The sequence below is a fragment of the Fusarium tjaetaba genome, assembly GCF_013396195.1.
Source record: "Fusarium tjaetaba strain NRRL 66243 chromosome Unknown NRRL66243_c0000084, whole genome shotgun sequence".
Lineage (NCBI taxonomy): Eukaryota > Fungi > Ascomycota > Sordariomycetes > Hypocreales > Nectriaceae > Fusarium > Fusarium tjaetaba.
In genome coordinates this window covers 231,970-258,799 of record NW_023501280.1, presented here as the reverse complement: position 1 = coordinate 258,799, position 26,830 = coordinate 231,970, and the positions used below count along the sequence as shown (strand labels likewise).

At 48.7% G+C, this 26,830-nt stretch overlaps 10 protein-coding genes across 10 annotated transcripts; 6 read left to right on the top strand and 4 right to left on the bottom strand.

The window, feature by feature from the left end:
* Positions 1-2,016: 2,016 nt before the first annotated feature.
* On the bottom strand, positions 2,017-4,320 carry FTJAE_4367 (glutamate carboxypeptidase II; the record flags this gene model as incomplete). The annotated part of the gene is made up of 4 exons (XM_037350763.1): positions 2,017-3,051; positions 3,100-3,512; positions 3,565-3,770; positions 3,824-4,320. The coding sequence occupies 4 exons, from the start codon at positions 4,318-4,320 to the stop codon at positions 2,017-2,019; spliced, it is 2,151 nt and encodes a 716-aa protein (XP_037208613.1).
* A 1,926-nt stretch (positions 4,321-6,246) lies between these two features.
* FTJAE_4366 (uncharacterized protein) lies at positions 6,247-7,886 on the top strand (the record flags this gene model as incomplete). Its single annotated transcript, XM_037350762.1, has 4 exons — positions 6,247-6,554; positions 6,603-6,734; positions 6,785-6,911; positions 6,990-7,886. The coding sequence occupies 4 exons, from the start codon at positions 6,247-6,249 to the stop codon at positions 7,884-7,886; spliced, it is 1,464 nt and encodes a 487-aa protein (XP_037208612.1).
* A 232-nt stretch (positions 7,887-8,118) lies between these two features.
* FTJAE_4365 (uncharacterized protein) lies at positions 8,119-8,665 on the bottom strand (the record flags this gene model as incomplete). The annotated part of the gene is made up of 2 exons (XM_037350761.1): positions 8,119-8,187; positions 8,240-8,665. The coding sequence occupies 2 exons, from the start codon at positions 8,663-8,665 to the stop codon at positions 8,119-8,121; spliced, it is 495 nt and encodes a 164-aa protein (XP_037208611.1).
* A 231-nt stretch (positions 8,666-8,896) lies between these two features.
* FTJAE_4364 (urea active transporter) lies at positions 8,897-11,079 on the bottom strand (the record flags this gene model as incomplete). The annotated part of the gene is made up of 4 exons (XM_037350760.1): positions 8,897-9,746; positions 9,797-10,393; positions 10,444-10,727; positions 10,783-11,079. The coding sequence occupies 4 exons, from the start codon at positions 11,077-11,079 to the stop codon at positions 8,897-8,899; spliced, it is 2,028 nt and encodes a 675-aa protein (XP_037208610.1).
* A 3,254-nt stretch (positions 11,080-14,333) lies between these two features.
* Positions 14,334-15,237, top strand: FTJAE_4363 (plant PR-1 class of pathogen related; the record flags this gene model as incomplete). The annotated part of the gene is made up of 3 exons (XM_037350759.1): positions 14,334-14,941; positions 14,992-15,062; positions 15,113-15,237. 3 exons carry the CDS (start codon positions 14,334-14,336, stop codon positions 15,235-15,237), a joined length of 804 nt encoding a protein of 267 aa, XP_037208609.1.
* A 730-nt stretch (positions 15,238-15,967) lies between these two features.
* Positions 15,968-17,572, top strand: FTJAE_4362 (thermophilic desulfurizing enzyme; the record flags this gene model as incomplete). Its single annotated transcript, XM_037350758.1, has 4 exons — positions 15,968-16,093; positions 16,143-16,461; positions 16,513-16,630; positions 16,681-17,572. The coding sequence occupies 4 exons, from the start codon at positions 15,968-15,970 to the stop codon at positions 17,570-17,572; spliced, it is 1,455 nt and encodes a 484-aa protein (XP_037208608.1).
* A 1,507-nt stretch (positions 17,573-19,079) lies between these two features.
* On the top strand, positions 19,080-20,602 carry FTJAE_4361 (uncharacterized protein; the record flags this gene model as incomplete). Its single annotated transcript, XM_037350757.1, has 2 exons — positions 19,080-19,193; positions 19,274-20,602. 2 exons carry the CDS (start codon positions 19,080-19,082, stop codon positions 20,600-20,602), a joined length of 1,443 nt encoding a protein of 480 aa, XP_037208607.1.
* Positions 20,603-20,852: 250 nt separating this feature from the next.
* On the top strand, positions 20,853-21,946 carry FTJAE_4360 (s-adenosylmethionine-dependent methyltransferase family; the record flags this gene model as incomplete). Its single annotated transcript, XM_037350756.1, has 2 exons — positions 20,853-21,031; positions 21,091-21,946. 2 exons carry the CDS (start codon positions 20,853-20,855, stop codon positions 21,944-21,946), a joined length of 1,035 nt encoding a protein of 344 aa, XP_037208606.1.
* Positions 21,947-23,729: 1,783 nt separating this feature from the next.
* Positions 23,730-25,204, top strand: FTJAE_4359 (uncharacterized protein; the record flags this gene model as incomplete). Its single annotated transcript, XM_037350754.1, has 5 exons — positions 23,730-23,921; positions 23,966-24,332; positions 24,383-24,500; positions 24,552-24,622; positions 24,669-25,204. The coding sequence occupies 5 exons, from the start codon at positions 23,730-23,732 to the stop codon at positions 25,202-25,204; spliced, it is 1,284 nt and encodes a 427-aa protein (XP_037208605.1).
* Positions 25,205-25,586: 382 nt separating this feature from the next.
* Positions 25,587-26,411, bottom strand: FTJAE_4358 (phosphoglycerate mutase family; the record flags this gene model as incomplete). Its single annotated transcript, XM_037350753.1, has 1 exon — positions 25,587-26,411. One exon carries the CDS (start codon positions 26,409-26,411, stop codon positions 25,587-25,589), a length of 825 nt encoding a protein of 274 aa, XP_037208604.1.
* Positions 26,412-26,830: the final 419 nt, after the last annotated feature.

The window sequence follows — 26,830 nt, the reverse complement described above, 5'->3', positions numbered from 1 at the left end:
CCCCCCCCTCCCCCTCAAAGCATCGTGAATGGACTTGTCATCGGATGTAGCAGCGCAACGCTGACTAGTGCTGATCTCGTAGTCCCGGGAGTCACTACTTAAAACAGAAGCGTAATTGAGCAGGTGATTAGTGATAATCCCATTCCCCCCATTTTCTTGGCTGACACAATGCAACACCAACACTCCAAGTTTTTGGGGGATTAGAGGCTGGACTGTTCCTTGTTGGTTCTGGCGTTTTCTGAGTTCTGATGGATTCTGTACCCGGGAGAGGGGTAAGCTTCATGGCTAAGCTTAAATGACTACGTAGCAGTCTTGCTGAGTTTGGGCTGACAAAACATGCAGCGTCATTCACGTGGCAAAACCTTGAGATGGTGATTGCGTCGTGATATTTGCTTGTAGCTTGGCATCATCACTGTGCCTACTCTTATCAATATGCGTCGCAGATTTATATCAATACTATCCCAATTAGTGTCGAGTGCGTGATTATTACAATAGCGGCTTCGAGGTGATGTTCAGAACTACTGAACAGGCACTAATTTAGGCTTGTGTAAGTTGTGTTCACTGTAATCTTCCCCGCTCTCAACTAAACTCGTTAATTGGTGGCCATATCACAACCCCGAGTGAGCACTGCATACCGCCTCCATCTGCCGCACCTCCAAGGTTACATGGTCAGAATCGTCGTCGCATTCCCTCACATGGAATCAAGCATGGCCACTGGGATTATTCACTACTCGGAATTACGGCAAAAAGGAATGCAACACTCAAACACCCACTGTTTAGTTCTATTGCTGATTGGGAAGCCTCTGTTTTACTGTGCCACCGGACATCTTACGCTGCGAGACCCGATGCCGTGTAAAGGTTTATCAGTTCTGATACGCCAAGATGCGCCAAGAAAGTGTCAATCTCATCTCTTCCGCAGCATCCGATGCGTGGCTCAGATCTTGAATGTCTGTGCTCCAACTTTGTTGCATTCCTTATGTCCGATGGTGGCTGGGATATCTTGAGTTGAATACACGATGCCATACACCCTCTGATTCAGTGAATGCTATCATCTACTGGTAGACATCAAAACATCGCCACAAAGCACAAAGATCGCTGGCAGATGAGTCTAGATCGGCCTAGACGCGTAATGCAACCTGAAGTGTAGTATCGTGTAGTCAAACACGATTCACCACGTGGATTCTAGAATTCTCGGCGCCAAGGTAGCCAAACGGTGATGCCAAGCGCCAAGCTGCGTCAATTACACACCCGTCGGCAGTTACGTACGTTTTCTCGGCGGCTTGGTGAGATCAGAGAAATCTTGGAAAGGAGAAGAACGTGTTATAGAGCATGATTAACAGGTCATGCTGCGGCGGAAGGGTACAGGAGACCCAACCAGCCGACGCCTGGAAGGCTCGCTTGAGGAGCCAGCTATCAAGCTCTCCTCACAATGCGACTAAATTCATACAGATCATCCTGAAGTTTTACGTGAATACTCTTCTCAAAATGAATGCAGAACTGATATAGCGGGTTTGTAGGCCCTCTGGCTGGAGACTCGACAGACTCTCGATCTTGGTGCTTATGAACGGCTACATGCGCAGGCGCGCGTCAAGAACTAAGAGGAGATACGATCCCTCAACGATACTGAGAAACCGGATTATGCGTAAGTACTGCTTAAATACACACTGATACTTTGGTATAAACTGCCCACATGGCAGATTGATTTTGGTGATTCATGTGGTCGATGGAGGGTCCTTGGACAAAGAACTATCGGCAATGATCAAACATCAAACAGCCGTAGAGTTGGCATAAATGCCATTCGAATCTTCGTCTCACATTTTTGATTCTCTATCATTGCCTATCCCCTTATGACTGTGCCCATGTAACTCCGCTCGACCAAACCCCAAACCGGCACCAGCCAAAACACCTGAGAATGCTATGCAAGTACTATAATTATCACAAACATGAGATCATAACGCTCCTAAATGATTGACGTGAAGTGAACCTTTTCCCCTTCCAACCTTTTCTAAACTCCTTCTATGTCTTCAAGATGTTCGCGGCAACAACAATACCACGAGCAGTCTTCTTGACCCATTCCTGAGCCACGGAGAAGTCACCGTCCTCAGCATACTGAACACCCTCGGTGATACCAGGGAAGGTCACAGCAGCGTATCCAGTATCAAGGCCAGGGGCGTTGACGACGTGCTTGTAAAAGTCACGGTCAGGCAGGCCGCCTTGAGAGATGAAACCTCGCTGGAAGTCGCGGTACTTATGATTGACGACCTTCTTGAGAACATCATCTTCGCGCTCACGGGCGAGGTTCTCAAGAGCCTTGACTTCATCAGCACTCTTCTTGAAGTGCTCAATGGCTTCGTCCAGCTCGCTGAGATCAAGGTCGGCATCCTTGCTCTTGGCATACTCTGAGAGATCCTCGAAGTATGCACGGAGCTCCTTGGCATAATTCTGAGTATCGAAGGGAAGGATGTCATCAGTAGCCAGGTGGTAAGCCAGAAGGGAAAGATATTGACCCTGTGCGGTGTGGACATGGAACCCGGGGTCACCAAAGGTCGACATCCAGTGATAGGTGTCGTAGTTGGAGTGATAGTGCCAGATGGGGTCACCGGCACCTCCACTGCTTCCAGTATCAAGAGAGCTGATACCGCGGTGGAAGAAAGCAGTGTAATCAGAGCCAGAGCCTAGGATCTCAATGTCTCCCTCGCTGGCAGCATGCCAAGCATCATAGAGTGATTGATTGAAGCCACCGAAGTTGGGATCAACGACCTTCTTGAGAACTTCGGTAGCAAAGGTATGAAGCTCAGGTGAAGCACCAAGGTTAGGTCGAGGACCGCTGACGGCGACATCGATGTTCAGATATGAGACAGCGGTGTCGGTCAGCCAGTTGACATGCTCCTCAACCCACTCAGTGGAGCCAATGATGCCCCATTCTTCAGCATCCCAAGAGGCGAGAACGATGTTTCGCTTGGGCTTCCAGCCTGAATCAGTGAGCTTCTTGAATGCGCGAGCAAGCTCAATGAGGATCGAAGAGCCAGAGTTGGGATCTCCGTTACCGCCCTAAACAGTCAGCGTGAACTCTGAGTATCTGCTTACAGGTTTACTTACGACCATCCATGTATCTCTATGGTTTCCAATAATGATAGTCTCGTCGGCATTGGTTCCGTTGATCACTCCAATGACATTGTGTACTGGCTCGATAGAATCACGAGAGACGGTGCTGAGAGCGAGCTTTACGCCAGGTGCAGGACCAGAGCTGTAGTCAGCATCGAGACCGCCTGTCCATGCAGTGCGGTTTACCTTCTCAGCGGTAACGCCATGGCCATTGAGAGCCTGTAGCAGAGGCTGGGCGGCCGAGTAAGAAATCGGTAGAGCTGGGATCTTGGCAATAACCTCAGAGATGTCAGCTCGAGGCGAGTCCTTCTTGGAAGGGTAGCCAGGAGTTGTGGGATCGCCGGTACGCGTAGACAGGAATAGTGTTGAGCCCTTTTGGACAGAGCTGGGGTTTCTGGCAGGGCCATCTGAAATTCAGTTAGCATCGGCTCCTCAGAGCTTCCATGGGAGAAGCCTTACCTGGATAAGCCTCGTACCCGTTGGCAACTGTAATGTTTCCATCATCGCCAGGGTCGGTAAAGATAATGGCACCAATGGCGCCGTGGTCTTGGGCATTCTTGACTTTGAGACCGCGGAACAGACCACCATATTTGATAAGAGCAATCTTGCCCTTGATGTCAACACCAAGCTCGACTAGTCGATCGAAATCGTCAATTGAACCTCGGCTAGGGTTCAAAAGTCAGTGATCAGTTTCCGAATGCATTTGGAACTTACTTACCCCGCGTAAACATATTCGGCAGAAGCATTTCCAGTCGGCGAGTACGCCAACCAGGTCTGCTGTGAAAGAACATCCCAGCCTGTAACATCATCTTCCTCAAGCACCTCCTCCTTGGTGTTCACCTCGGTGGTTGTGCCGTTGGGGCCGGTGAAGTAGAGAGATGAACTGACTGGATATCGGAGGAACACATGGTACTCCGCCAGATGCGCATCAAATCCGCTCTCGGACCAACGATCAGCGGTCCACTGGGCAGCTTCCTTTCCGTAGCCGGCCAGCTTATTCTGGTGGCCGTAGTAGTCAGACCACTTGTCAATGGACGAATTGTCAAAGGAATTGACAAGAAGAGTTTCTTGCTCGGTCAAGACTGGAGGCCAATCGGCGTTGCGCTTGGTCAGTGGCTGGCGATGTGTATGTCGCTTGCCCAAAACGAGATCGCGCTGGCAAGCAGATGCGCCAGCAGCGAAGGCTGCGATTGTCGAGAGCTGTCGGAAATGCATAATGAAGGCTCAATGGCAATTGAACTTCAAACACTTGGCCTGGGAGGGGAAGGACTCGTGGAGCAATGGGAAGCTTCGGATATAAATGCAACTCTCGCAAGCATGACCAACCCCATTCTGCAGTGTCATGTTACCTTACAATGGAACCATTGCATAAACAAACACTTAGGTCCTTGGTATCCCCAACAAACAGGATCCCATCTCGGGCCAAGCTGGCCTTTGATTTGCCAAAGCTCTTATCATGATGGATGAACTTCCCTTCCCAGTCGGTAAGCTTACGATCCTGAGCTCGGGATAGCTCTCGCGAATGTCGTCATGCCTTGCCGTTGTAACCCTCTTGGGAAGCTCCCCAGGTTCGGCCAATGGCTGAGCTGGCTTGGCTACTTGGCTTTGCTGCGGGGAGGGATCGGCGTGTTCATTCACCTGCCTGATGGGGTTTGATGGGTAGAGATTCTTGCGTAACGACTCTCTTGGACGTGGGATAATAAGCTTGACTTTTGGGTAATCAAGCTTAACGTTTCCCCGCTCCTACAGGGAATGGGCTGCCTGAGTCATTGACGGGCTGATATCGGCAGCATCATGGTCTTTTTCGTCAGTTCTCGCGTGCTCGGGCAGTACATGTACCTGAGAAACCAGGACCAAAGATGGAATACGCGACACGTTTTTGTGCCGCGTTGGAAATGTGCGAGCAGTAGAAGTCTGAACGACTGTCATCAAGCTCACAATGTGTAATCCTGCAATGCCTGCAGTTTGTGGATCAATTGAGCACACTAATAACACTAGCTTACGATTGAGTTCATCTAAGTACAGTTGACAGCAGAGGTGGCGCAACGGAGGCCCCATCCTAAAGTACAGTAGAAGTTCTAGAAAGGTTTAATGCGAAGATGATATGACTTAGGATGGGCCTTTGCATGAGAACCAAGCTCCGTAGTCCATAGGCAAATGATACGGCAGTAATCAGACCAGTCAGCCGATTTACGAACTGTCGGGTTAATGCTGGGCGGCGGAAGCCACTATCGGATAACAATTCCGCCAGAGTCAAATGAGCCGATACATTGAGGGAGCGTCAGCCAATGACAGCACGGATTTGCTGCTAGAAACAAGTAAGTGAATAAGAAGACCGTAGGATGCATTTACGGATACTCAATTACTTCCTCTTAATTGGTTCCAATCTCTCAATTGACAATTCGGTGTAGATCATGGTTCTTCTTGTAAGGCATATTTGACCCTCACGGCCTCACCCATGCATGGGCTGCGCCGCAGCGACAGCACATCAAAGGCAGCAATTGCTTCAGAATCAATCGCAAAATCCAAAGTCAACGAAAGTGAAACAAATAAAATGGAAAAAATTCCAAAAAAGGCTAAAGATTGTGCTATTTATGGATCACCGCCTCTCTCTGCCTAGAAACCACTCTTTTTATTGGTTCGAGCTCATGCAGTTGGTACACCCTCATTCTCAAGACCTGTTGGTTCTGAACCAACATAACTCCTCGATGCGGATTAACTCATTCTAGCACTCAATTCCTGGGTTAAATATTTTAATTGATAAAACTTCAATTTTGATGCCAAAAAATGACATTAAAGACGCTCATAATACTCAAGAAGGGGAAACATATAGATTTTGTTTGTTCCCATAACACGCTTCGTCGCGAGGCTGAGAGGCCAACTTCAGAGGCCTAGACGTTTTCTGAGAGCGCTTAAGGTTCATGTACGTTTCTCCCCAGGTTTCGGCTTGGCCAGGATGTTCAGCTGAGGCAGAATTGGCCATAAAATCAGGCAGAGGCCTCCCCTCACGGAAATGCATTTCTACTCCTTCAGGGTCTTGGCCTATTAGTATTTTTTGAGTTTTGAGTATACATCCGGATCTCAACCAAGCAGAACTTTGCATTCTAGACTCGCAGTATTCTTCAACTGTCGCCATCAACCATGAGCAAGGAGAAGATTGGTGACATCCCAAAAATAACCCCTCTCCAAATCGCATTAGGTTATCCGCGAACCGATCCCTCCAGCCGATTCTTCGTGCAGACTTATAAGAAATTTATTGAGGGGCATAAGACCAGCGATGGGATGACTGGGGTTTCCCTGATCAAATGGACCGATGCAAGACAGAGAGTTGAGCTCGAGTCTATGGCGAAGAAATTTGCAGTCATTGAAGGCCGAGGAAAGCAATTTTGGCCAGCCAGCGAGATCTCTTCTTCTGAGGACTCACTGATCTGGCCACGAGATGATCTCAAGTAGGGCTCCCAAACCGTTGCAAGAATACGTTGCTGACAAAATGTTAGAATCATCAAGCTGCTTGCCCAACTCTTTTTTCGTCACAACCAGCAAGAACACCAGAAGGGTCTTAACTCACCATCCAAAAAGAAACAAGCTGTACGCCATGAGAGGCAGAGATCTCAAACACTTGGACAAAGGTATTTTCAGCTTTCGAATTCCTCACTCTAGCTAACCTGTTTGCTGTCAGTCACGCGATATCACCTTCAGTTCCAAGTGAGGAAATGGATACAGACCCATTCAACGACGTCGATTCGGATGATGACCTTCCAGACGTAGACCATATTTATTCACGCAGTAGGGGACCAGATAACCAAGTAGGTAGTTTTCTCTGTACTAGTACCTTACTCTTCCACAGAAGCAATGCCTAAAGTGTTATCAACTGACTATATCAGACTTCATCGGCAGGGAACGGGTGTAACACTACACCGCCACCTCACGCCTCCACAACTGCCATAAATACTCCGAACGAAACTGCAGTTTCTTTTGCGCCAACTGCCCCTGTTGCTCAGATGACTGAACGCCTAGATGCCACCGCAGTGTCTGAGACAGTCTCTCGAGCTATAGATGGTTTCACTGAGAAATACACTTCATCGGGCCGCAGCTGTCGGCCAGTCCAACGCCAAAACTTTGTCGAAACACCAACCTTTGACACGGAGGATGATTCTCAATCTGTGTCGCCACCTCCAAGTCGACAAAGTGATCCGGGATCCCGTGTTAGCCCAGAACTTGGAACTGAAACTCCTGGGGCTTCTCATGTCGGAACTCCGCAGAACCCTCGCGCCACGTCGGAGCCAACGCCCTTTGATAGGACTCAGCTGGCTACTGAGGATATAACCCCTGTACTAGAGGCAAATCAAGCGACGAGAGCTATGCCTCCCCCTCCTCTCCCTCAGGCTATATATCATACACCAGAGGCTACTACTAGAAGGCCAAGATACGATATTAAATACAGTGTTGAAAGGTCACCCGGAAACTTCACGCTATGGGAGCATTACGACAGATTCCTCCCCATGCCAATGTCGGAGTTTCAATTTATGCATGGCTTTAACGACATTGAAGCTGTACGATTTGTTGTTCAGCGGGAAGGTAGGAGTTGGGATGATAAAGTCCATAAAAACGACGATGTTGCGTTTCAGGATATGAAAGTTCGCTTCAAAGGCCTGATCAGAAATGATTTGGATAGCCTTGGCCCCGACTGCGGTTATGTTCCATACGATATCTGGATCATTCCAATTAGGAGTTCTGAAAACGAGGGAAAGTATTTTCGAGAGCAGTCGATCACGTTGTGATTCTGTTATTAGTGTCGGTCAAGGCCCAATCCTTTCAGAGGATTAAAAAGGGTTAGGAAAACACTCCTTTAGCAAGCGATATCTCTTTCAGTGGCTTCTAGTCTCTTAGTATAGCACAGTCCTTCTCGCAGGTATTTCCCGAATGATAGATTGATACCCCCTTGCGGTGAGCCCCGTCTTGGAAACCTGGAAAGTCGATAGTGTCAACCCCTTGCTTATGGCCGAGTCTTTCTCAAAGCTCGCCTTCTTTGACCAACTTTCGAATAGTAGTGATAGTACCCTCCACGGCTCCCTTAGCCATCTGACATATCATGTCAGCTTCGATACTGTAGAATGTATATGTAAAGGGTCACCTTAAGATACTCGTCGCGCAACTCTTTGGCCGGTTCGCCCTCTGCCTCAACCCCCGGGTGTCGCCACTCAAAAGCATAAGTCATCATCAAGTTACCCTCTTCGTCAACACTGACGATGTTGAAGATTTTGCTACCATCAGGTTGATAGAAATCGACGCGCGTTGGCGCAAATTCGTAGACTACCTCTTTGACAACATTGTCGTTGCTACCTCGCGCTTCTTTGTCAAATACGACTTGCCGGGTGACTTTTGTGTCTGACTCTGTTTGTTCTTCACTCAGTACTTCGCATTCAAGAATGGGAGCCACAAATTCATGGGCTTTCCGGACTTTGCGCCTGAGGCCATTCCAGATCTGAGCTTCTGACAAGATGGGAGAAGCACCGCTTGGATTGATGGGGGCGCTGTAAGCCAGGTTGATGTTAACCATTTTGGATATTGTCTGCCAATAATTGTCGGGGAAAGGCTCTGTAAAAGATGACCAGGGTCTAGCTATGGCAATAGAGTAAGTAGTAACAGCTTGCTGGACATAAATCACGCCTCCACTTTGTATCACGATCACAGACTCATGTGACGTAAGACCTTGCTTATTAACACTTTTTCAACTAATAAATATCCTGGGATGCCAAAATAAGCTAAACTATGCCCAGTCTCCTATCGACTACTGCTTTTCGAATTCATCAATCTTTTCCTCGTGCACTGCTTTCCCTTGGATCTCCTCTGTGACATCTGATCCTCCCACTCCAAACATACCCTTAAAGACACGAATAAGACTTTGTCGGCCTTCCCAGAGAGGGAATAGACCGACAGCGATGGAACTGCAGAACAGCCAAAGAATACCAACAACAACCCAGCCAGTGAAAAAGGACTTGGAGAAGACGTAAGATGTTCCATACATGGGCATGGGCCAGAGAATCAGGAAAGCGATTGTCATGCAGACAGTCATTGTTTTGGCGATCTTTGAGGCCTTGTTGAGCTTCGCCATGTCCTCTTCGGGAGCGACAGCGAAGCTGGTCACGACAGCAGTCTCGGAGTCACCATTAGAATCGCTGGTGGTGTCATCAGCCTGCTTGATAGCAGCCATAGAAGCCCAATCATAGCTGTCTGAGCCGAAGCCGAATGTGAAGAGCGGCACGAAGATCAGGGGACTCAACAGGGCGACGACGTTGCCAGCAAGCATGGGGTTGTTGGAACCGAGGTTATCGACACTGAGAACACCATCAAACTCCTTGGCGCAGGTGACAGTCCAGGCGATGAGAGCACAGAAAAGGCCAAGGACGGGAGACGCCGCGGCAGCAATCCAGTTCTGGCGCTTCCAGAGAAGAGTCAGAGTGGCTGGGATGACAGCTGCAGAGATCATGACACCCATCCAGAGGTACAGCCAGCCCATGCTGATACCAGCGTAGTGAAGGCCAACACTGAAACCGGCCATGATGAGACCGTAGAGACAGACAGTAGTATGCGAGACACCAATAAGTCGGCTGCCGGAAGCCTGGGGGTTGATGTAGGTCCTGGAGGAGCGTTAGCATAAGATAAGAATTTTCGCACACGAGAGACTTACTGATAAACATCATAGGTGAAGATGGAGGAAACAGCGATGAGCTGAGCTGAGGTTGCGGAAGTAACAGCCATGAAGATCATGATCAAAGTGCAGATAGCACCAGTCTTGCCCAACAATGCAACAGCAGCGTACGGTAGAACAAGACCAGCTGAGACATCAGCGGGATCCATGCGGTTAGGGTACGAAGGGAACGAAGGGCTGGTCTCGAGGGCCAAAGCACTGAGACCCATGGTTGTAGCACAGAGCCAAGGAATGGCGAACCATGAAAGGCCGCCAATGATGTATCCAGGAAGGGCAGAGACGGGGTGAGCGGCAATGGCCTTGTTGTAGTAACCGTTATCCAGGAAGACGGTACCGAAGTTGCCAACAATGTTGATGACGAAGAAGATGATACCCTCGCGAGATCGCATGGTGAGGTATGAACCTTCGGCATTGCCATCAACGGGATGAGTCTTGGCGGCCTTGGTGAGCGCATCGTAGACTTCGCCAGGTGATCCGAGTTCGCTTCCTGTCGCATAGGCAGTGAGCGCAAAAATGAGGATGATGACAAGAATAATAACAGTGTGGACATAGTCTGTCAAGAAAGTGGCCTTGATACTGAATCGCGTGTTAGACTTGTTTCTGCATCAAAATCGGTTTCAACTTACCCTCCGAACATGGTGTACAGAACAACACCGAGAGGCAGCAAGAAACATGCCGCAGCTGTGTGCATGCCAGTGAGAGAAGTGACTACAGCAGAGCCACCAGTCAACAACATGGCAGTGACGAGAATGTTGGTGAAAAGACCGAAGCAAATGTAGACGCAGTGAGTGATACGGCCATATCGAGCTCGGATGACCTCGAGGAAGGTGTGCGCATTGGGCGCCCTTCTCTTCAGCTCAATGGCAATGGTGGCGAAGAGAATGATCTGAACGGTAGCACCAGAAGCATACTTTGCAATTATCAGTCACAATTCACGTCTCACGATACACAAACAGTCGACTTACCCAGAATGGTCCAGAGACACCATATCGGTACGCAACACCGGATGATTGAAGGAGAGTAGCAGCCCAAGTCCAGCTAGAAACAACAGCTGAAGCAACAAGACCAGACTTGACCGTTCGGCCAGCGGTGTTGAACATTTCCGAGGTCTGCTTCTCATGGTTGTACCGCTTCAATACCCATGTCGTGAAGATCATGCCCAGGGCGAAAAGAAAGCCGAGACCAACGACGATGCCATAGCCGTAGGCCTGGCTCAAAGGAGGCTCGACTGTGCCGGATGAAGGACCGCCACCACCAGCCATTGTGATATATTTGCAGTAAGGTTGGTGTTTAGGATTCAAGAGTCTATCACGAGAGCATTTGCCACAATTATTTTCATGGAGATCTTCATCATTGTTATATATCCAGCCATGACAGCCGTTTTGCAAAACCTAAGATAATGCAATGCCGGATCATGCACCCGTGTCAATCAGATTATGCACCCTCACTAAACCTAATTCGCTAATGAGCTGCAATGTGTGCCTGTGATTGCTGCATTGACTAATGGAATTCGGTGGCCCTCATAGGTCAAAGCGAGAAAGGAAGTGTTTCTGTCCCGATTAGGCTTCGAGAGGAGTGCATAAACCCATCGATATTGGGGTGCATGATTTGGCGTTCAAGATAATAAACCCGCCGTACAAGTGCCGGCGGGCCTCTCAGGCTCTCAAGATAAGCAATTTTCGGGTGAAGACTGCACGATAAGTAATTCCCCATGGGGGCAATGATAAGAACGCACGGACGCAATTGGCCAAGAACCCCAGCCCAGAATGCGCCCTTATCAGCGCAAACATCAGGGCGAGAGAATAAGAAACGGTTGATCACTGGCCGGCGGCCAAGCGACCTGCAGGGCGGTATCTTTGATAAGAGAAACAGTGGCCGCTACAGGGCATTAATTCATCATTTGACACATCAGTGGACGATGCTACACTGCTGCACCGCGGAGGTGTAGCACCTAAGCCAAGCCCTGTCAGAGCCTAGAACATGGGAGATTCCGCTGCAATTGAATGTGTATCTCGATCTTTAGAAATATTCGGTTTGAGATAAACATTTTCGATGTTTTGAGCATGTGATCACTTATTGAAGTGTCCAGGATTGGTTCATATGTGAGCAATTAAAGCGCTACCCCACGAAAGCCACGGGTGCAGGGACCCGGGTTATCAATCCGAAAAACCAGCGTCATTGATTGTAATAATGGTAAGCTCTTCGCAATCTTCTGCGACCAAAATGCGATTAAATAGTAACATTGATGATAGCTTTTTGGGGACTTGGGGCGAGAAACTGATTGTGAGATGTTCAGGCAAAACTTCAGCATACCGACATGGAGGTTGATAGAGTGAGTACCCGAAGAAAGATCAATGAACACATGATCTCAGGTAGAATGATTAGGCGCAGATGAAACCAGTCTCTTGGAGAAACTCAAATAAATTTAAACAGGGTCTTGTTAACAGCTATTGATCGATTCATCTTGCCTCAGAATGCCGCTCATTCTAGCAATTCGTAGGCTTAATGGTCTGCAATTACCCTGCAGCAGTACGACAACGCTTGGCAAGCCTATATACAGTGTGAAGTTGACAGATCAGTAAATGTCAGAAGTTTATCTGGTGCGGATTATCAAAGTTCCGGCATTCGAAGCATACTGAAGTCCTTATCTTATCTCTCACTACTACTAAAGATAAACCGTATATGTACTGTGATTACACTGTAATAGTTAAAAACGAAGCACCTCCTACCTTTTCCTACCCTCAAAACCACCATGTTCCTAACTTTAATATTATTTATTATAGCAACAAGTGGAATATATCATAGGGTTTCAAGAAGAGAACCAGGATGCCGTGTCCGTATAGAAACTCTTTGTACTGCTGGGGCCGCTACAGTACTCATCTCCAAGACTAAACGAGTGCAATTGGGATCTTTACTGAAAGATGCACTACATCAGGATTTACAGCTCTTCTACTCCTTCGTAAGCCATTCTGTCATTATGATCGGATTATCCTACGGAGAAACTCTTGTGACAAAGCCGGCCGTGCTACGCACGTCGCTTAACTCTCTTCGTAGCAGGTCCTCGATGTCAAGCCTTGCCCTTAGACAAGTTTCGTCAACGTTACTGACATGAGCCTAGTTGTCGTTGCCGCATTTCTGTAATCCGCAGCCCTAAAATACGTTTGGGAATCTTTGACTTTTTTCTCGCAAGGATCAATCATCAACAACTACTGTATTTATTTGCAGTAGTCTGCAGTGAAAGCACTATGATGCAGGGAATTCTTCAGTCGAAAAAGTGAGAACCAAAATGACCATGGATTCACCTCTTCCAACGCTTTCACAGCTTTTCGTGGCAATCCAATACTGACGATGCGTTCTTGATGAGTCCCATTCAGCCTAAATGACAGAGTCGGCACGCATCAGACGGATCTGCAACTGCCGTCATAAGACCTCCTCCACGTACCTGTAATTCCCCTGCGTCAAGACTTTCCAGACCAACGGCTTCAGCTCTCCCGTTTTGGGTAAGGTTGGCGACTTTATGCTGCCCAAGGTTTGAGTGGCATTCCTCATTGGAAGGCATGGTGGGTTACACAGCCCAAGGGCAGCAATGTAATGGATTGTCTCACATATGTGAATGACGAATGCGCAACTCGCTTTGGTCTACCTTTAAGGTTAGGAAATGTCACATCGCGCCCGTTATTTGGTCGTTGAGATTTCGAAACGCTTGTAGACTAGACCGAGTTTGTGGATGACGCGTGGTTGGAATGCAGATGTTCCGGGAACGGCCAAAATCATCACCGTATTCAGCTGACACCTCCATTGTGCATCCATTGAATACCCGGCAAATGGGCAGGAACTCAGATCAAGATGCTATCATTCGCTGGATTCTCAGGAACTTGGAGTGATGATTTCATGAGCAACAGCTCTCCAGGTCTGCGGGCTCCTCTCCGCTGCTAAGTCGAACTCTATCGTTGCGACAATTTGCCTCAGATTTCCTGGAGCAAAGTACCAAAGAAAAATGTTAATGACAAACAATGGGATTGTCTCTCCCTTGCATTGTTTGCCGAAAAATGTCATTTATTGAATGCTTCAACAAGGGATTGTAAGAACCGCTAGTCGCAAACATCTGAGACATCACGATCTTGATCCAGCATAACTACCGAGGGGGCCAGACCACTAAAATGCATAACTCCCAAGCATCGAAAACAGAAGAATGGCAGCTGCAAGGTACCTCCGTGAAAACCAGGAGAGAAATTTAGCTTTTGCCCCTGGGTACTTAAAGTTAGGTTTGGCATCCTAAGTAAGGGTCTTCAGGGTCGCCGATCTCACGGATTGTGATCTATCCGCAACTCAGTCCCATCCCCGCCACTCACCGACGTCAGAGAAGTTCCCATCTTTAGGTGACTGGATCATCATACAAGACGCTTTTTGAAGTTTATATAAGGACCAAGAATCAGGCATTCTTGAAACATATTTCCAACCATCACGCCACAGAAACACACAATCTTATACTAAGAATCTTCAACTATCAGACAAAATGCATTTATCAACTCTTTACCTTCACTCTTCCCTTCTCCTTGCTTCATCGTTTTTCTCAACGGTGATTGCAGCACCTTCCAACAAACTCCTGGACACTGACCTCGCTGTCAATGGCTTTGGTCTTCAAGACGAGAGCGGAGACTCTGATGGTGTTTCCGCAAAGGCCGATGTCAGCGCTGAGAACGACTACAAGGTCCCCAGCGACTACAACAAGCCTCGTGTTCTAGAGGCCAACATTGACGTCACCCGCTTGGGCCTCGATCCCGTCATCTTTTACCCTGACAACGATGATGAGGATACAGAGGTCGAGGACACTGATGAGGAGAAGCGCAGCATCTTTGCAAGACTTTTCCCCAGGGCCTTGTCTTCTGACAAGAAGGAGGCTCTCCGTCGCCACAATGTCGCTCGCTCCAAGGTTAAGGTCAAGAGCCTCGTGTGGGATACTAAGCTCGAGTCAGCTGCTACAGCATATGCAAAGAAGTTGGCCAAGTCTGGTAAGCTGCAGCACTCTGCAGGAAAGGACCGTCCCAACCAGGGCGAGAACCTGGCCTATGCTTGGGCAAGCAATGGATTCAAGAACCCTATCACTGCTGGTACTCAGGGCTGGTACGTTAACCCTTATCTTAGCATTGTACATAACTGACAACAGGCCTTAGGCTGAACGAGAAGAAGTACTACAAGAGAGAGACTATCCCCAAGGGTAACTTCTCGATGTACGGACATTACAGTAAGACAAATAACCCCGCACCTCAATGTATGTAACTAACTGTTCGTCAGCCCAATGTGTTTGGAAGACTTCAACAAAGATCGGTATTGGTGCCGCCAAGGACTCCAAGGGCGCTTGGTATACTGTTGCTCGATATTCCGGTCCGGGCAATGTCGTCGGCCAGAAGGCTTACTAAAACACCAAAGATCAAAATAAAAGGACATTGCTGAATCGGATAACTGCCTGGGGCAGTTGAGAAGGGAGTGATGGAAGTTTCTGGCGAGCGCTGACCTGATACCTTCTTTGATTCATGCCATTTCATCGAAAGTGGTTATATGTATTACTACTAGAATACCTCACATTCGCTTACGCTTCACGAATTATGCTAAACAAATCATTTGTTAAACCAGTTGCCTTTTCCCTTGTCGCAAAATTTGAATGATCTGGGCACTCAAGTGCTAGTCACAAGTCAAGCTGACATCTTTTTGCGTTTGTGTATGTTGCCGTACAGATAAAGATACGTACCTTAATACTTCTAAAGAGATAAAAAAATGTTTTTTTATACTCCCTACATACAGAGACCATAACATACGGTAATTGATCTGGAGTCCGTTGAAGGCGCGGGGTCTCACAATGATTGTGACATCCGTTATCGGGATCACGCAAGAGTCTCAGCAAGTTACCATTCGATTTAGATCCTGCTATTACCGAAGACGTGATCATTCATATCTTGAATGGCATCAAAGATGCGAAGGCGTGATTGGCCTTGCGGGGTTCCGTCAACATAAATATCGAAGCATTTCGGACTTGCAATGGGTTGCGTGATAAAACTCAACTGGCAGCCATCGCAGTTCCTCCATCTACATGAGCAGGTTACAAAACAATTTGTAGTTGTTGACTGACTTATAATTTATTTTACCATTAAAATGGCGTCCAACCCAGCAACTAACGGGAGTGCGACCGACAACGGCAACAATGATATCAAGAAGAAAATCATCATCAATGCCTTTGACATGTCAACCATTGGGCACTTATCGCCGGGTCAATGGAAGGTCAGTGCCACTACTCTCTGTGTATAGGATTTATGCTGAAAACAGATAGAATCCAGTAGACAAATCAGCCACAAAGCGCGATCTTCAGTATTGGATCGACCTAGCCAAGCTGCTTGAGAAGGGAGGTATCAATGCGCTCTTCCTAGCAGATACCTATGGAGGTTATGACACTTATGAAGGGAAGTTGGATAACTGTATTCGCCGTGCAGCTCAATGGCCTATGACAGATCCAACTATTCCCATCAGTGCCATGGCAGCTGTGACGAAGAACCTCTCTTTCGCTATCACTGCTTCAACATCGTTTGAGCCACCTTTTCTCCTGGCAAAGCGCTTCTCTTCATTGGACCACTTCACTAGAGGTAGAATTGGTAAGTTTTGAGTGTTGAGATAGCATACATTATAGGCTAATCATTTGAAAGGCTGGAACATCGTCACAAGTTGGAAGAAGGCAGCTTTCAAAGCTATTGGCCTGGACAGTCCTATTGCACACGATGAGAGATATGAGCAGGCCGATGAGTACCTACGCGTCCTATATAAGTATGTAATTTCTTAATGCCTTAGTTAGGCTCCATATTAACCTCCGGCAGGCTTTGGGAAGGCTCTTGGGCAGACGATGCCATCTCCCCTGATCCGGAGAACGATAGCTATGCGGATCCCGACAAGATCAGGACCATTCATCATCATGGCAAGTTCTTTGACTTGGACACTCGCCATATTGTCGACCCTTCGCCTCAACGTACACCATTCCTGTTCCAAGCTGGCACCTCATCAGCCGGTCAGACATTTGCAGCAACTCATGCAGAAGGCATCTTCGTGTCTTCCCACTCACCCAAACTGCTCAAGCCCAAGATCCAAGCAATTCGCAAGCAGGCTGCTGAACTAGGCCGAGATCCTCAGTCTCTCAAGTTCTTTGCCACTTTTACTCCCATCGTTGGTCGCACTGATGAAGAAGCCCAGGAGAAACTCAAGGAACTACAGAAGTACGCCTCGACTATTGGTGGACTAGTTCTCGTCAGTGGGTGGACTGGCATCGACTTATCCAAGATTCCACTTGACCAAGAGCTCACCTCTGCGGACTCTCTAGAGCAGCACAAGGTTCAAAGTCTTCTCGATGCATTCACTGTTACCAGTGAACATGTTCCAAAGTGGACGCCAAGAGTGATTGCCGAGAAGGCCGGCATCGGTGGACTTGGCCCAGTCTCTGTTGGAAGTCCTCAGACTGTTGCTGATGAGATGGAGCGCTGGATAGAAGAGGGAGACTTGGATGGTTTCAATGTTGGCTACGTGACCACGCCTGGGACTTTTGAGGATCTGGTTGAGCTATTGGTACCCGAGCTCCGAAGAAGGGGTTTATATCATGAGATACCTAGTGAAGGGGGTCATTCTCTACGAGAGAATGTCTATGGAATCGGACAATCGAAGCTCCAGGATGATCACACCGGGTCAAAGTATAAGTATGATGTGTTCAAGGAGGAATAGCCTTCGGTCTATAGCATAGAGGTTCAGCTGCTGGCCATGCCTTAGATCAAGTAGAGCATGCATGCACTCCATATGACAAAACATAATCCTCAAACGATCCTGAAGCATAAGGATACAAACACTGTGACCTAGCCTTATATAAATAGCTTACCAATCTTGAGATGTATGAGCGCTCGTGATCAGAAGGCATCCGATCCAGCCGCCCTATCCGAGGAGATGCTGGATATGAGAGGTTGATTCAGGGACTGTTTCATACATCGTCGCACGGCTATTTAACAAGAGTTTTCCCCTAAAGTTGCTCAACCTCTGTGCATCATACTCACGGATACGGTCAGGAACCTGTAGGCAATAGTTTCATGAAACTCTGATGAGGATAGGGCGGGTTGGAGATGATGGATTGTTGCTAAGTGGTGAGGTCATCATGCAGTGAATCTTCAACAGGGGTTCAGCGGCCGGGCGGCCGCCTGGTGGCAGCTGTCAAGCGAGTGGAGGCCACCAAAGTTTAGGGCTGCTGTTGGTGAGTAAAGAGTTGCTGCTACGAAGTTAACATTTTCATTCATCGAAGCTACCTTCGTTACTCTATAGATGCAGTCGGTCCGCATAGGTATCCTCTACATTTTACGTGATTCATTGTAAGAAAGTGTTTGTTATGCGATTGTTGACCTTACGGCCAATACTCAAATGATCCCATCCTCATTGACCTGGACCGTCAAGCCTGTGCGGCTAAAAATCTTCAAGCCCCGCCTCGTTAGCTCCTGGAGACTAAGGTAGGGTACAGAAACACTTCAGTTACAGAACCTTAATGCGCCGATGGAACAAGTTTTGCAACATTGTGCCATCTTTCCCTACTCCTGAATCAGTTCGAAAGCCTCTAATTCTTATGACAGGATGCTCGGAACTGGTCAACAACAACAGGTACCAGTAATTGTATATAGAAAGGCGTTATAGACGTTCTAGAAATTATTCGGCTTCACTGGACTAGACCCGCTGTGACGCAGTTTGAGTTGGTGCTTAGGTACCTAGTTATAGCGCCTACAGCTGTTGGCCCACTCGCCACGTTGCGCTGAGCACTGAGGTGCGTACCCGACACACCCGAACCTTCGAGCGTTGGGAGGTTCAATACAACGGCTCTTGATGGTTATTCGCTGTCATGACATTGATGAGTTTCAGCAAGATCATGACGGGATCGACCAAGACACAACGGATAGTTGTAATGCCGAAGTCTCTTTCACATGCGTCCAGCACTGAAGATCAGCTCATTCACTGCAGAATTATTGGTTAGCACCTCGCCAACAACAGCAGGCCTCGGCACTCAACGTTTGTGAACGGTGGAACTGTCTGAGCGTAAAACGACCCAATCAGAATGTTCATTTAATTCTCCATCTCAAGCTATTCACTGCCAGAAACAGGGTAGGAATACCAGGTGACATTCTCTGCAAATTTCCATCAAAATCGGTCAAAGATTCCAATGTAGAGTAAGTAAATACAAGTACAAAACACCATCACCATGAACGAAAAGCATACCAAAAGTCGAGTCGCTATCATAGGCACGGGTCTCGCCGGTCTTAGTAGTGCTTATCTCATTAAGGGAGACCGTTATAGGGTGACCTTGTTCGAACAGGTGCGCCACGTCGTCAACGACAGCCGAGATCCTTCGCCCTGGGTTTGAATCCTTTCGCTAACATTGACATTTCGTCTCAGGGCGATAGAATATCCTTCGATTCTGCATCTGTTACGATCAAGAACGAGAAATACGACGATGCCGAACGAATCGATCTGCCGATGCGCGCGAGCGCAGACGGGTACTACCACAACTTGATGCGCATGTACGAACATCTACAGATCCCGCTGCATCCAATCAAGTTCCTCTTTGTCTTTGCGAAAGCAGCCACGAGCGCCGACGGAACAGTCCCGGTCAAGGGAAGCGAAAACGAGGCATACTTCATCCATGCGTCGAACTTGCACCAGACACCGCCGCCGTGGCCGGGCAATCGCGGTGTGATTGCACACTTCATCGAGATTATCTTCCTGATTGTGTGCCAATTCTGGTTCACGATTGCCTGCTTCCTTGTCGCGCCGCTCAAGACCACATCCTCCGGATACAGCGAGACCGTCGCCGAATACTTCGATCGCATACGTTTACCCCGACGATATACTTCGCGTTATCTGCTTCCGCTCCTGAGCGGTGTAGCGACGTGCACACACGAAGAGCTGCTCCAGTTCCCCGCGAGCGACGTCGTCAACTACAAGAAGCTCTCGCATGGCAAGCAGCATTATGCTGTCTGCGGTGGAGTCTCGCAGGTGCAGGCCAAATTGACGGAGGGACTGGAGAATGTCAACCTCAATAGTCGTGTGATTGAAGCTGTGCCTCAGGTCGATGGTACCGTGCTGGTCCGCTGGCAATCTACCGTTGACGCATCCGGACTCATCCACGAGCAAGTCTTTGATCGCGTTGTCCTCTCCGTCTCCCCTGATGTCGCTGGCCGGATCTTCAAACCGCTGGGGTCATCATTGGCGAAGCTTCCGACTCGTCAGGTTGAAAGCTCTGTCTTGAAGCCGGAGAAGGCGGGGATCAGCGTTGTCGACAGCGACGGCGCAAGCTCCAGTCAATCCATTGCTTGCATGCACCATTCAAAAGATACTTCAGCGGCTCAGGTCTTGACCCTGCGAACAATGTTCACTGACGTGGGAAGTCCTCGCACGGAGGCTCTTCACGCCATGCCCAGTGGAGTCGTTGTCAGCACATGTCCGCTACGCGAGGAGGCACAGCCAGAAGCAATTAAGAAGGCCAAGTTTACCAGGACCCTGAGAAACACAGAGGGCCAGGCCCTCGTTCAGAAATTGCTAGGGGAATCGGGAACGAAGAAGAACGAGGGTGATGAGGCCATGGCTTGGGTTAACGGACAGGATAATGTGTGGATCGCTGGTGCTTGGTGCTGGGATGGCATGGTTCTGCTAGAAGGATGTGTCGTGTCGGCCATTAGGGTAGCCCAGGATTTTGGCGTAGCGATTCCGTGGGAACAGAATTAATGACGAATAACGACTAGAATAATAGATAAATGCAGATTTCTCTGTACATTATCACCTTAAATGCAATAATCTACTCACTTCAACTGCCGTAACTCTATTTAATTCACTCTGGAGTTAGTCATTTAGCGAAGTTGTAGTTAGTGGGTGAAAATCAGTGCGTAAATCCAGCGACCGTTAAATGTCACCGTCTTTCTTCATCACAATCAACAGCCGTTAGATCACGGCGCGGACCGCAATCACCATCGACACCATGTTCTTCGATCAAGACAGTTTTGGCCTTGGCTTTGCCGCAGGGCTCGTCACGACCCTGGCCATCGCTGGCATCATTGCTTTGGTGGTGATGCGAATGAGCGATATCTACGGTTTGGGACACTGGAAGCTCAACATCACGACGCGACCACCATCCATGTGGATGAACGTGGGATACTGGTAAGACCAGCCACGTTTCTCTGCAGCCTCAATCACACATCCATTGACCCTTCTCCCAGGAAAACTCCTACAGGCGAGCCAATTGACACGCTCCCCGAGGCTGCCTCTGCGCTGCTCGAGCAGGTTGTGAGCGCTGCCGGGTTGTCGGGTGATGCACCTGGTAAAGCTAGTCCTCGCGGTTCCCTCGCCATTCTAGATCTGGGGTTCGGATGTGGTGACCAGACTTGGCAATTGGCGAGGACGGCTACGGAGCAGGGCTGGAGGGATTTTGGCTATGTTGGGCTTACGCTTAATGATGCGCAGGTCCAGACGTCGCGACGCAGGATTTATCGCGAGTTGTCTGAGGCGGGGGCTGCATTTGATGCGGAGGCCTTCAGTCTCTTCCGCGCCGATGCCGCAAAGCCGCAGACTTGGAGTCCCAAGATCAAAGAGGCTGTTTATTCACTGGCTGATGAGAAGTATACCGAGCGATGGCTGCTTGCCCTCGACTGTATCTACCATTTCTCCCCGTCCCGAAAACCCGTCCTCTCACACGCCGCCAAAGAACTCGACGCCAATTACATGGCATTCGACCTCCTCCTCAACGAAAAAGCCTCCACCAAGGATATCTGGAGGGCTAGACTCATCGGAAAAATGATGGGCTGCCCACTCAAAACCTTCCTGTCGGAGGCAGAGTACAGAGACCAACTGGTGGAGTGCGGATATGACCGCAACGAGATCACGATCAAGGAGATCACAGACGATGTCTTTTCGGGCCTGGTCAAGTTCCTCGATCGCCAAGACAAACTGTTAGCAGAATACGGCATCACAATGGGCGGCTTCAAATTGGCAGGGAGATTGTTCAACTGGTTCGACAAGTCCCGTGTCGTAAGAGCCGTGGTCATCGTCGCTCGCACCAAGAGCAAGACAGGATAGGGAAATAGCACCGTAATCACAATTACCCAAAAAGCGACATTAATTAATTAGCATTTGCTCTTGTCAGATTTTACTTTTGTGCAGTTGCATCCCACCTTATTCTTATTCTTAATTCTGGCCCTATATCCGCGTGGGCTTCCGCGTCCCCTCCCCTTGCTTTTTTATGACACCGCGTGGTTTGGTCTGGGTTGCTTTACAATTTCCAGTCTCGTTTTTACTAGCCCCGCTCTCCCCGCTCGCTGTTCCTGAATATCGAAAAATAACGTCGTTTTGTGGGCGATTGGTAGTCTGTGTTTCACTAAACGGTCTGATGGTCGATGCGCGGACGGACCTTGGGATCCCAGGAACCACGGCGCTGGAATCGCGGACCCGCGGGCTAGGTAGGCTCAAGGCTATGAGCTGAAGTAAAACAGCCAGGGTGTTTGTTAGGTTAGTGTTGTTCGCGAGTGAGGCGAATAATACAGTGACATTGAATGAGGAACTGTGAATCGGGGTCGGACATTGGGACTTCGGCCGATAACCTTGTGGACTGTCACTGTAGTGCCAGCGAACGTACGACGGGAATCGCAGATAGAGTGATTGGCTCCAGTACAGATGCATCGTTAATCAGAGTTAATCGCTGACCTGTCATCCCTATATCTCAGCTTCTAATGTTCCTTTCAATCTCATTAATTTGCGGAATGTTCTCGGCCCCGGGCTTCTCAACGGTCCTCGATCCACAATCAGTTTTGTTCCCCGGCGCCAAGGTGATAATCTACCGATCCAATGCAGACTGTACTGTGCGTCACGTCACCAGGATCATATGTACTGTACTCAAACAGGTCACGGATATGATCGCATTTCTCCCCCTCTTCCTTGATCAAGCCTGCCCCGCGGAGGCAAAAGAAAGTATTGACCAAGTTAGTTAGTGACATACAGCCTGGAACCTTTCTCGTTCTTCTAAAAACAAACCACATGGCCCGCAAGGACGAAATCGTCCAAGCGTCCTTGTCAGGGGTGACCGATCAAGGGTTTAGTTAAACCACGTATAGGAAGCCTCGATATATGCCCGAGACAGGGGCCTCATCCTGCAATAGGAATCACTTCATCGTTTCACTTTTTTATCTGCACGACGAAAAGAGAGAGAGAGAAAAGCCACTTGGCGACCCCGGACGATGGGCGGGCCTTAGTTTTACGATTTCTTCGGGCTGATAGGCTCTTTTCGAGCCCTGTACCGTGTGCGTGAAACTGCCTTTTCGTGATGATCGTGTCAGGTCCGTGGAGTTCGTTTCCGACAAAGCAACATCCTGCATCCCAGGCCCGATGGCGAAAAAAAGCATAACTCATGTTTCGGTAGATATTAAGAGTGTTTTAATGGCCTGAGCTGAGTCTATTACGTCAATCTCGGGTTTCAAGAAACAGAAAATACGGAAAGTCTGTCCACGCGGCATCTCCGCCAACGAGGCCTTTGACTTTTCGACATCGAACATGCTCACCACGCGGCCCCAGTGTCCGATTAAGGTAGACCCCGTCCCGTATTAGTTTGCAAGGGTCACTTACCCAAGCGAGTGTTAGGCTTATCCCAAGCAGGGGCGAACACATCTCGCGTATGCTCGTCACCAAGCAGGACCAGGGGGGGCTGGGGCTGGTCCAGAATCCTTCTTTTACGTTTGTGGCTCCCCCGATTTTTTCTAGCTCTTCTTGATACCTCTTTTGTTTTATTGTTGGTTTCTCGAATCTGTACCTGCATTCGCCAAACGAAACATCCGGGTATCTTGTTGCCGCCGAGGAGGAAATGTGAGCGATGAAGCTAAGGCTTCGCGACGACCAAGATGACGGACCCGTCCATACCTTTGTCAATCCCTATGTCGAGTTGAACGCCGGGCTGTGGTCGCTGTTTGCCGGAGCGACTTTCTTTCTGTGGTTGAGGTTGTACGTCAAGATTACGAGGAGACATGGAATGTGGTACGATGATTATATCCTTCTGGTATCATGGGTGAGTACACATCATCCCAGCATATCGAAGCTGTATCCTAACAGCTCCAGTTCATCCTCCTCGCCAACAACAGTCTTATCGTCTGGGAATTCGGAAACGGCTATGTTCTCAAGGACTCATCACAACAATGGGACGACAGAATGCACATACTCATCAACATCTCGTCATGCGGAACACTGATCGGCCAAGCGTTGACAAAAACAGCCTTCGCGGTGACACTATTACGAATGAGTAACCGCTGGCAGAAATGGATCCTCTGGTTCTGTATTGGCTCCATGAACGCCTACATGATTGTCAAGGTGTTCTTCCAATGGGCCAAGGTCTGTGGCAAGGCAACGTACGACAACTGGTATCGATTTGACTTCTGCTTGGAACCTAAGTTCCGAAACGACTTCAAGGAGGGTGGAAACAGTGAGTGACCATGGACAACGAGATGTGCTGAAGGATACTAACGGGTGCAGTCTACAATATCATTATGGATTTCGTGTTTGCATGCTTCCCTTGGCTTATCACCAGAGGGTTGGAGATGAAGAAGGCTGAGAAGATTGGCCTTTGCTTCACAATGAGCCTGGGAATGATGTAAGTCAAGAAGGAACAACACTCAAAGACAGACTTCTAACTCCAGTCTAGTATTGCTATCGTTTCGGCTATTCGCGTTAGCTGGAAGGACCAAGGAAATGGCCGTGATGCCTACTACATCTGTAAGTCATCTCGTCTGAGTTTCACAAACCTAGCTCACAAATACAGGGCGCAACGGCATGTCACAAATTTGGTACTCATCAGAAGTTGCTGGAACAATTATGGTGCAATGCATACCCATTCTCCGCCCCATCCTCAAAAAGTTCCACACATCATACACCTCCCGCCGTCTCGATTCCCAAACCGGCGAACGCAAAGGCTCCGGCTGGACCTGGACACGCAGCAGCAAGCACATCTCTACCGGCCCCCTAACACCCGGTCATCCCCCCATTCTAAACAACAACCCCGACGGCATGGAACTACGCAATATTCCCGAGGAGCAAGAACCAGCAGAGTTCGACTTCTGGGGCAAGAATGATCCACCTTCACCAGATGATCTCGAAGATGGAAGACCTGATATCAAGTACAGGTTCAACAGGGAGGAGATGAAGTTCACAAGAGATGATAGCTGGCCCCTTGGAGGTGAAAGCGAGAGTGCAAAGAGTGCGAGAAGCATCGAGTTGGCGCACTCGAATATGGGATTAGCTGTTGAACACGAGGCTGCACAGCAGGGACTGTCACCACCACCGCCTCGAAGGACATGAGAGAGGCTCATACTGAATTTCACTTGTTTGTATAATAATAGGGTTAGAACATTACTTAGACACGACGTTATGTACATATCTTTTGTCACTCCTGTTTCATACCTGTATGCCAATGGTGATTGCTGTATAAAGTTCATAAAACACATTATCGACAGGACCATCATGCGCAATTCTGATACGGGATCTGGACCACTCATCCTGCCATGTAATCCGAAGAATTCTCGTCACCTGGGCCGGGGAGAAAAAGCAATTATTCTATGTCTAAAACTCGGATAGCATCTATCCGCTCACACCGCTGTTATAGCAAATCTACTGTCATTATGCTCTCGTCCACCTCTTCTATCATTCCTCACATGCAAGGCGTATCCATCTGCGGTGCATCTTACAACCTTGAATGCTCTTGCATCGGCATAACCGACGCTGTTTCCAGATATCTGATATCCGGCAGTCCCTGGTCAACCCAGCCAACCATAGTCTTCTCATACAACCGCCGTTGCTCCTCTGCCGAGGGAGCGGGACCCTCCATGCCGCGGGCCAATCTGCTCTCCTCAGTCTCAACAAGCCAAGCATTCTCGTCCCACTCGTCGTTTTGAAACACATATCGCCTTGTCTCGCAGTTCTTCCAACCTGTACCGCATCCAGTGGTGCTGTTCTCCCAGTCGTTGCTGAAATAGTGCATGAAGCTTCCGTGGGCAACTAGAGCAATGTGAATATCCTCGTTGGGGTCTTGACTCAAAGCCATGCCCTTTTCTCTGAGTATTCTTCTCACTGTGCGAGCACGTGCTGCGCAGGCACCTGTGACGGGACTATTTGGCCCATAAAGGTTCTTATCGTTCCAACCCTCAGGCACCATACTCAGGTCAACGGGCCAATCATTCCGCAACGTCATCTCCTTGAGAAGAGCAGGATCTGTTCCGATATCGCAGCCGTGATCAGAAATTTCCTGTGCTTCCGGGATAGCAAGAATGTCCTGTGTCTGGATGGCCTCATCAAAGATTAGACTCGTCGTATGCAGGGTTCGCATCATGGGCGATGATGCGATGAGTTTGAACTTGGACTGATCCTGAAACGAGGCCTTTCGTCGTTCGATGCATTGTTGTTGGCCAAATGGCGTTAGTGCGGGGTCCCTCAGGTGAAAGAACTCTTCACCCAGGTTGTGATAGCCCTGGGCGTGCCGGACAGCGTGGATGATGATTTTGCCTGACATTTTGGCGTATATGTATATGACTCTGTGGAGAGGATATGTAGAGGAGATCAGAGCCACGGGATATCCATTTTTTTATATCCAGAAGATACCTTGGTCAACAAGTGACATCAATGTTTTCGGCATTATTCATCGTGTAAAAATTCTTGACTTGGATGCCCCATCGAGGCGCGTCAAGACTTTGTTAGTGCGTAACCCGTTTTGGCAATTGAACACGAAAGATCTGCAAACGTGGCAGATCTGCTCAACGTCACAGGCCGTAAGATTTTAACGCACCAATTGATAAGCTGGCTACGGCGCTTCAATTATTGCCACATTGTGATTTCATGGCCAGCCTGTAACTCTGTTTCAGGGGGTACCGACGAAGCCTGTGCTATGGCTTGCGTTCTTGAGCCACTGAGAATTAACTTTGAGAAGGACAA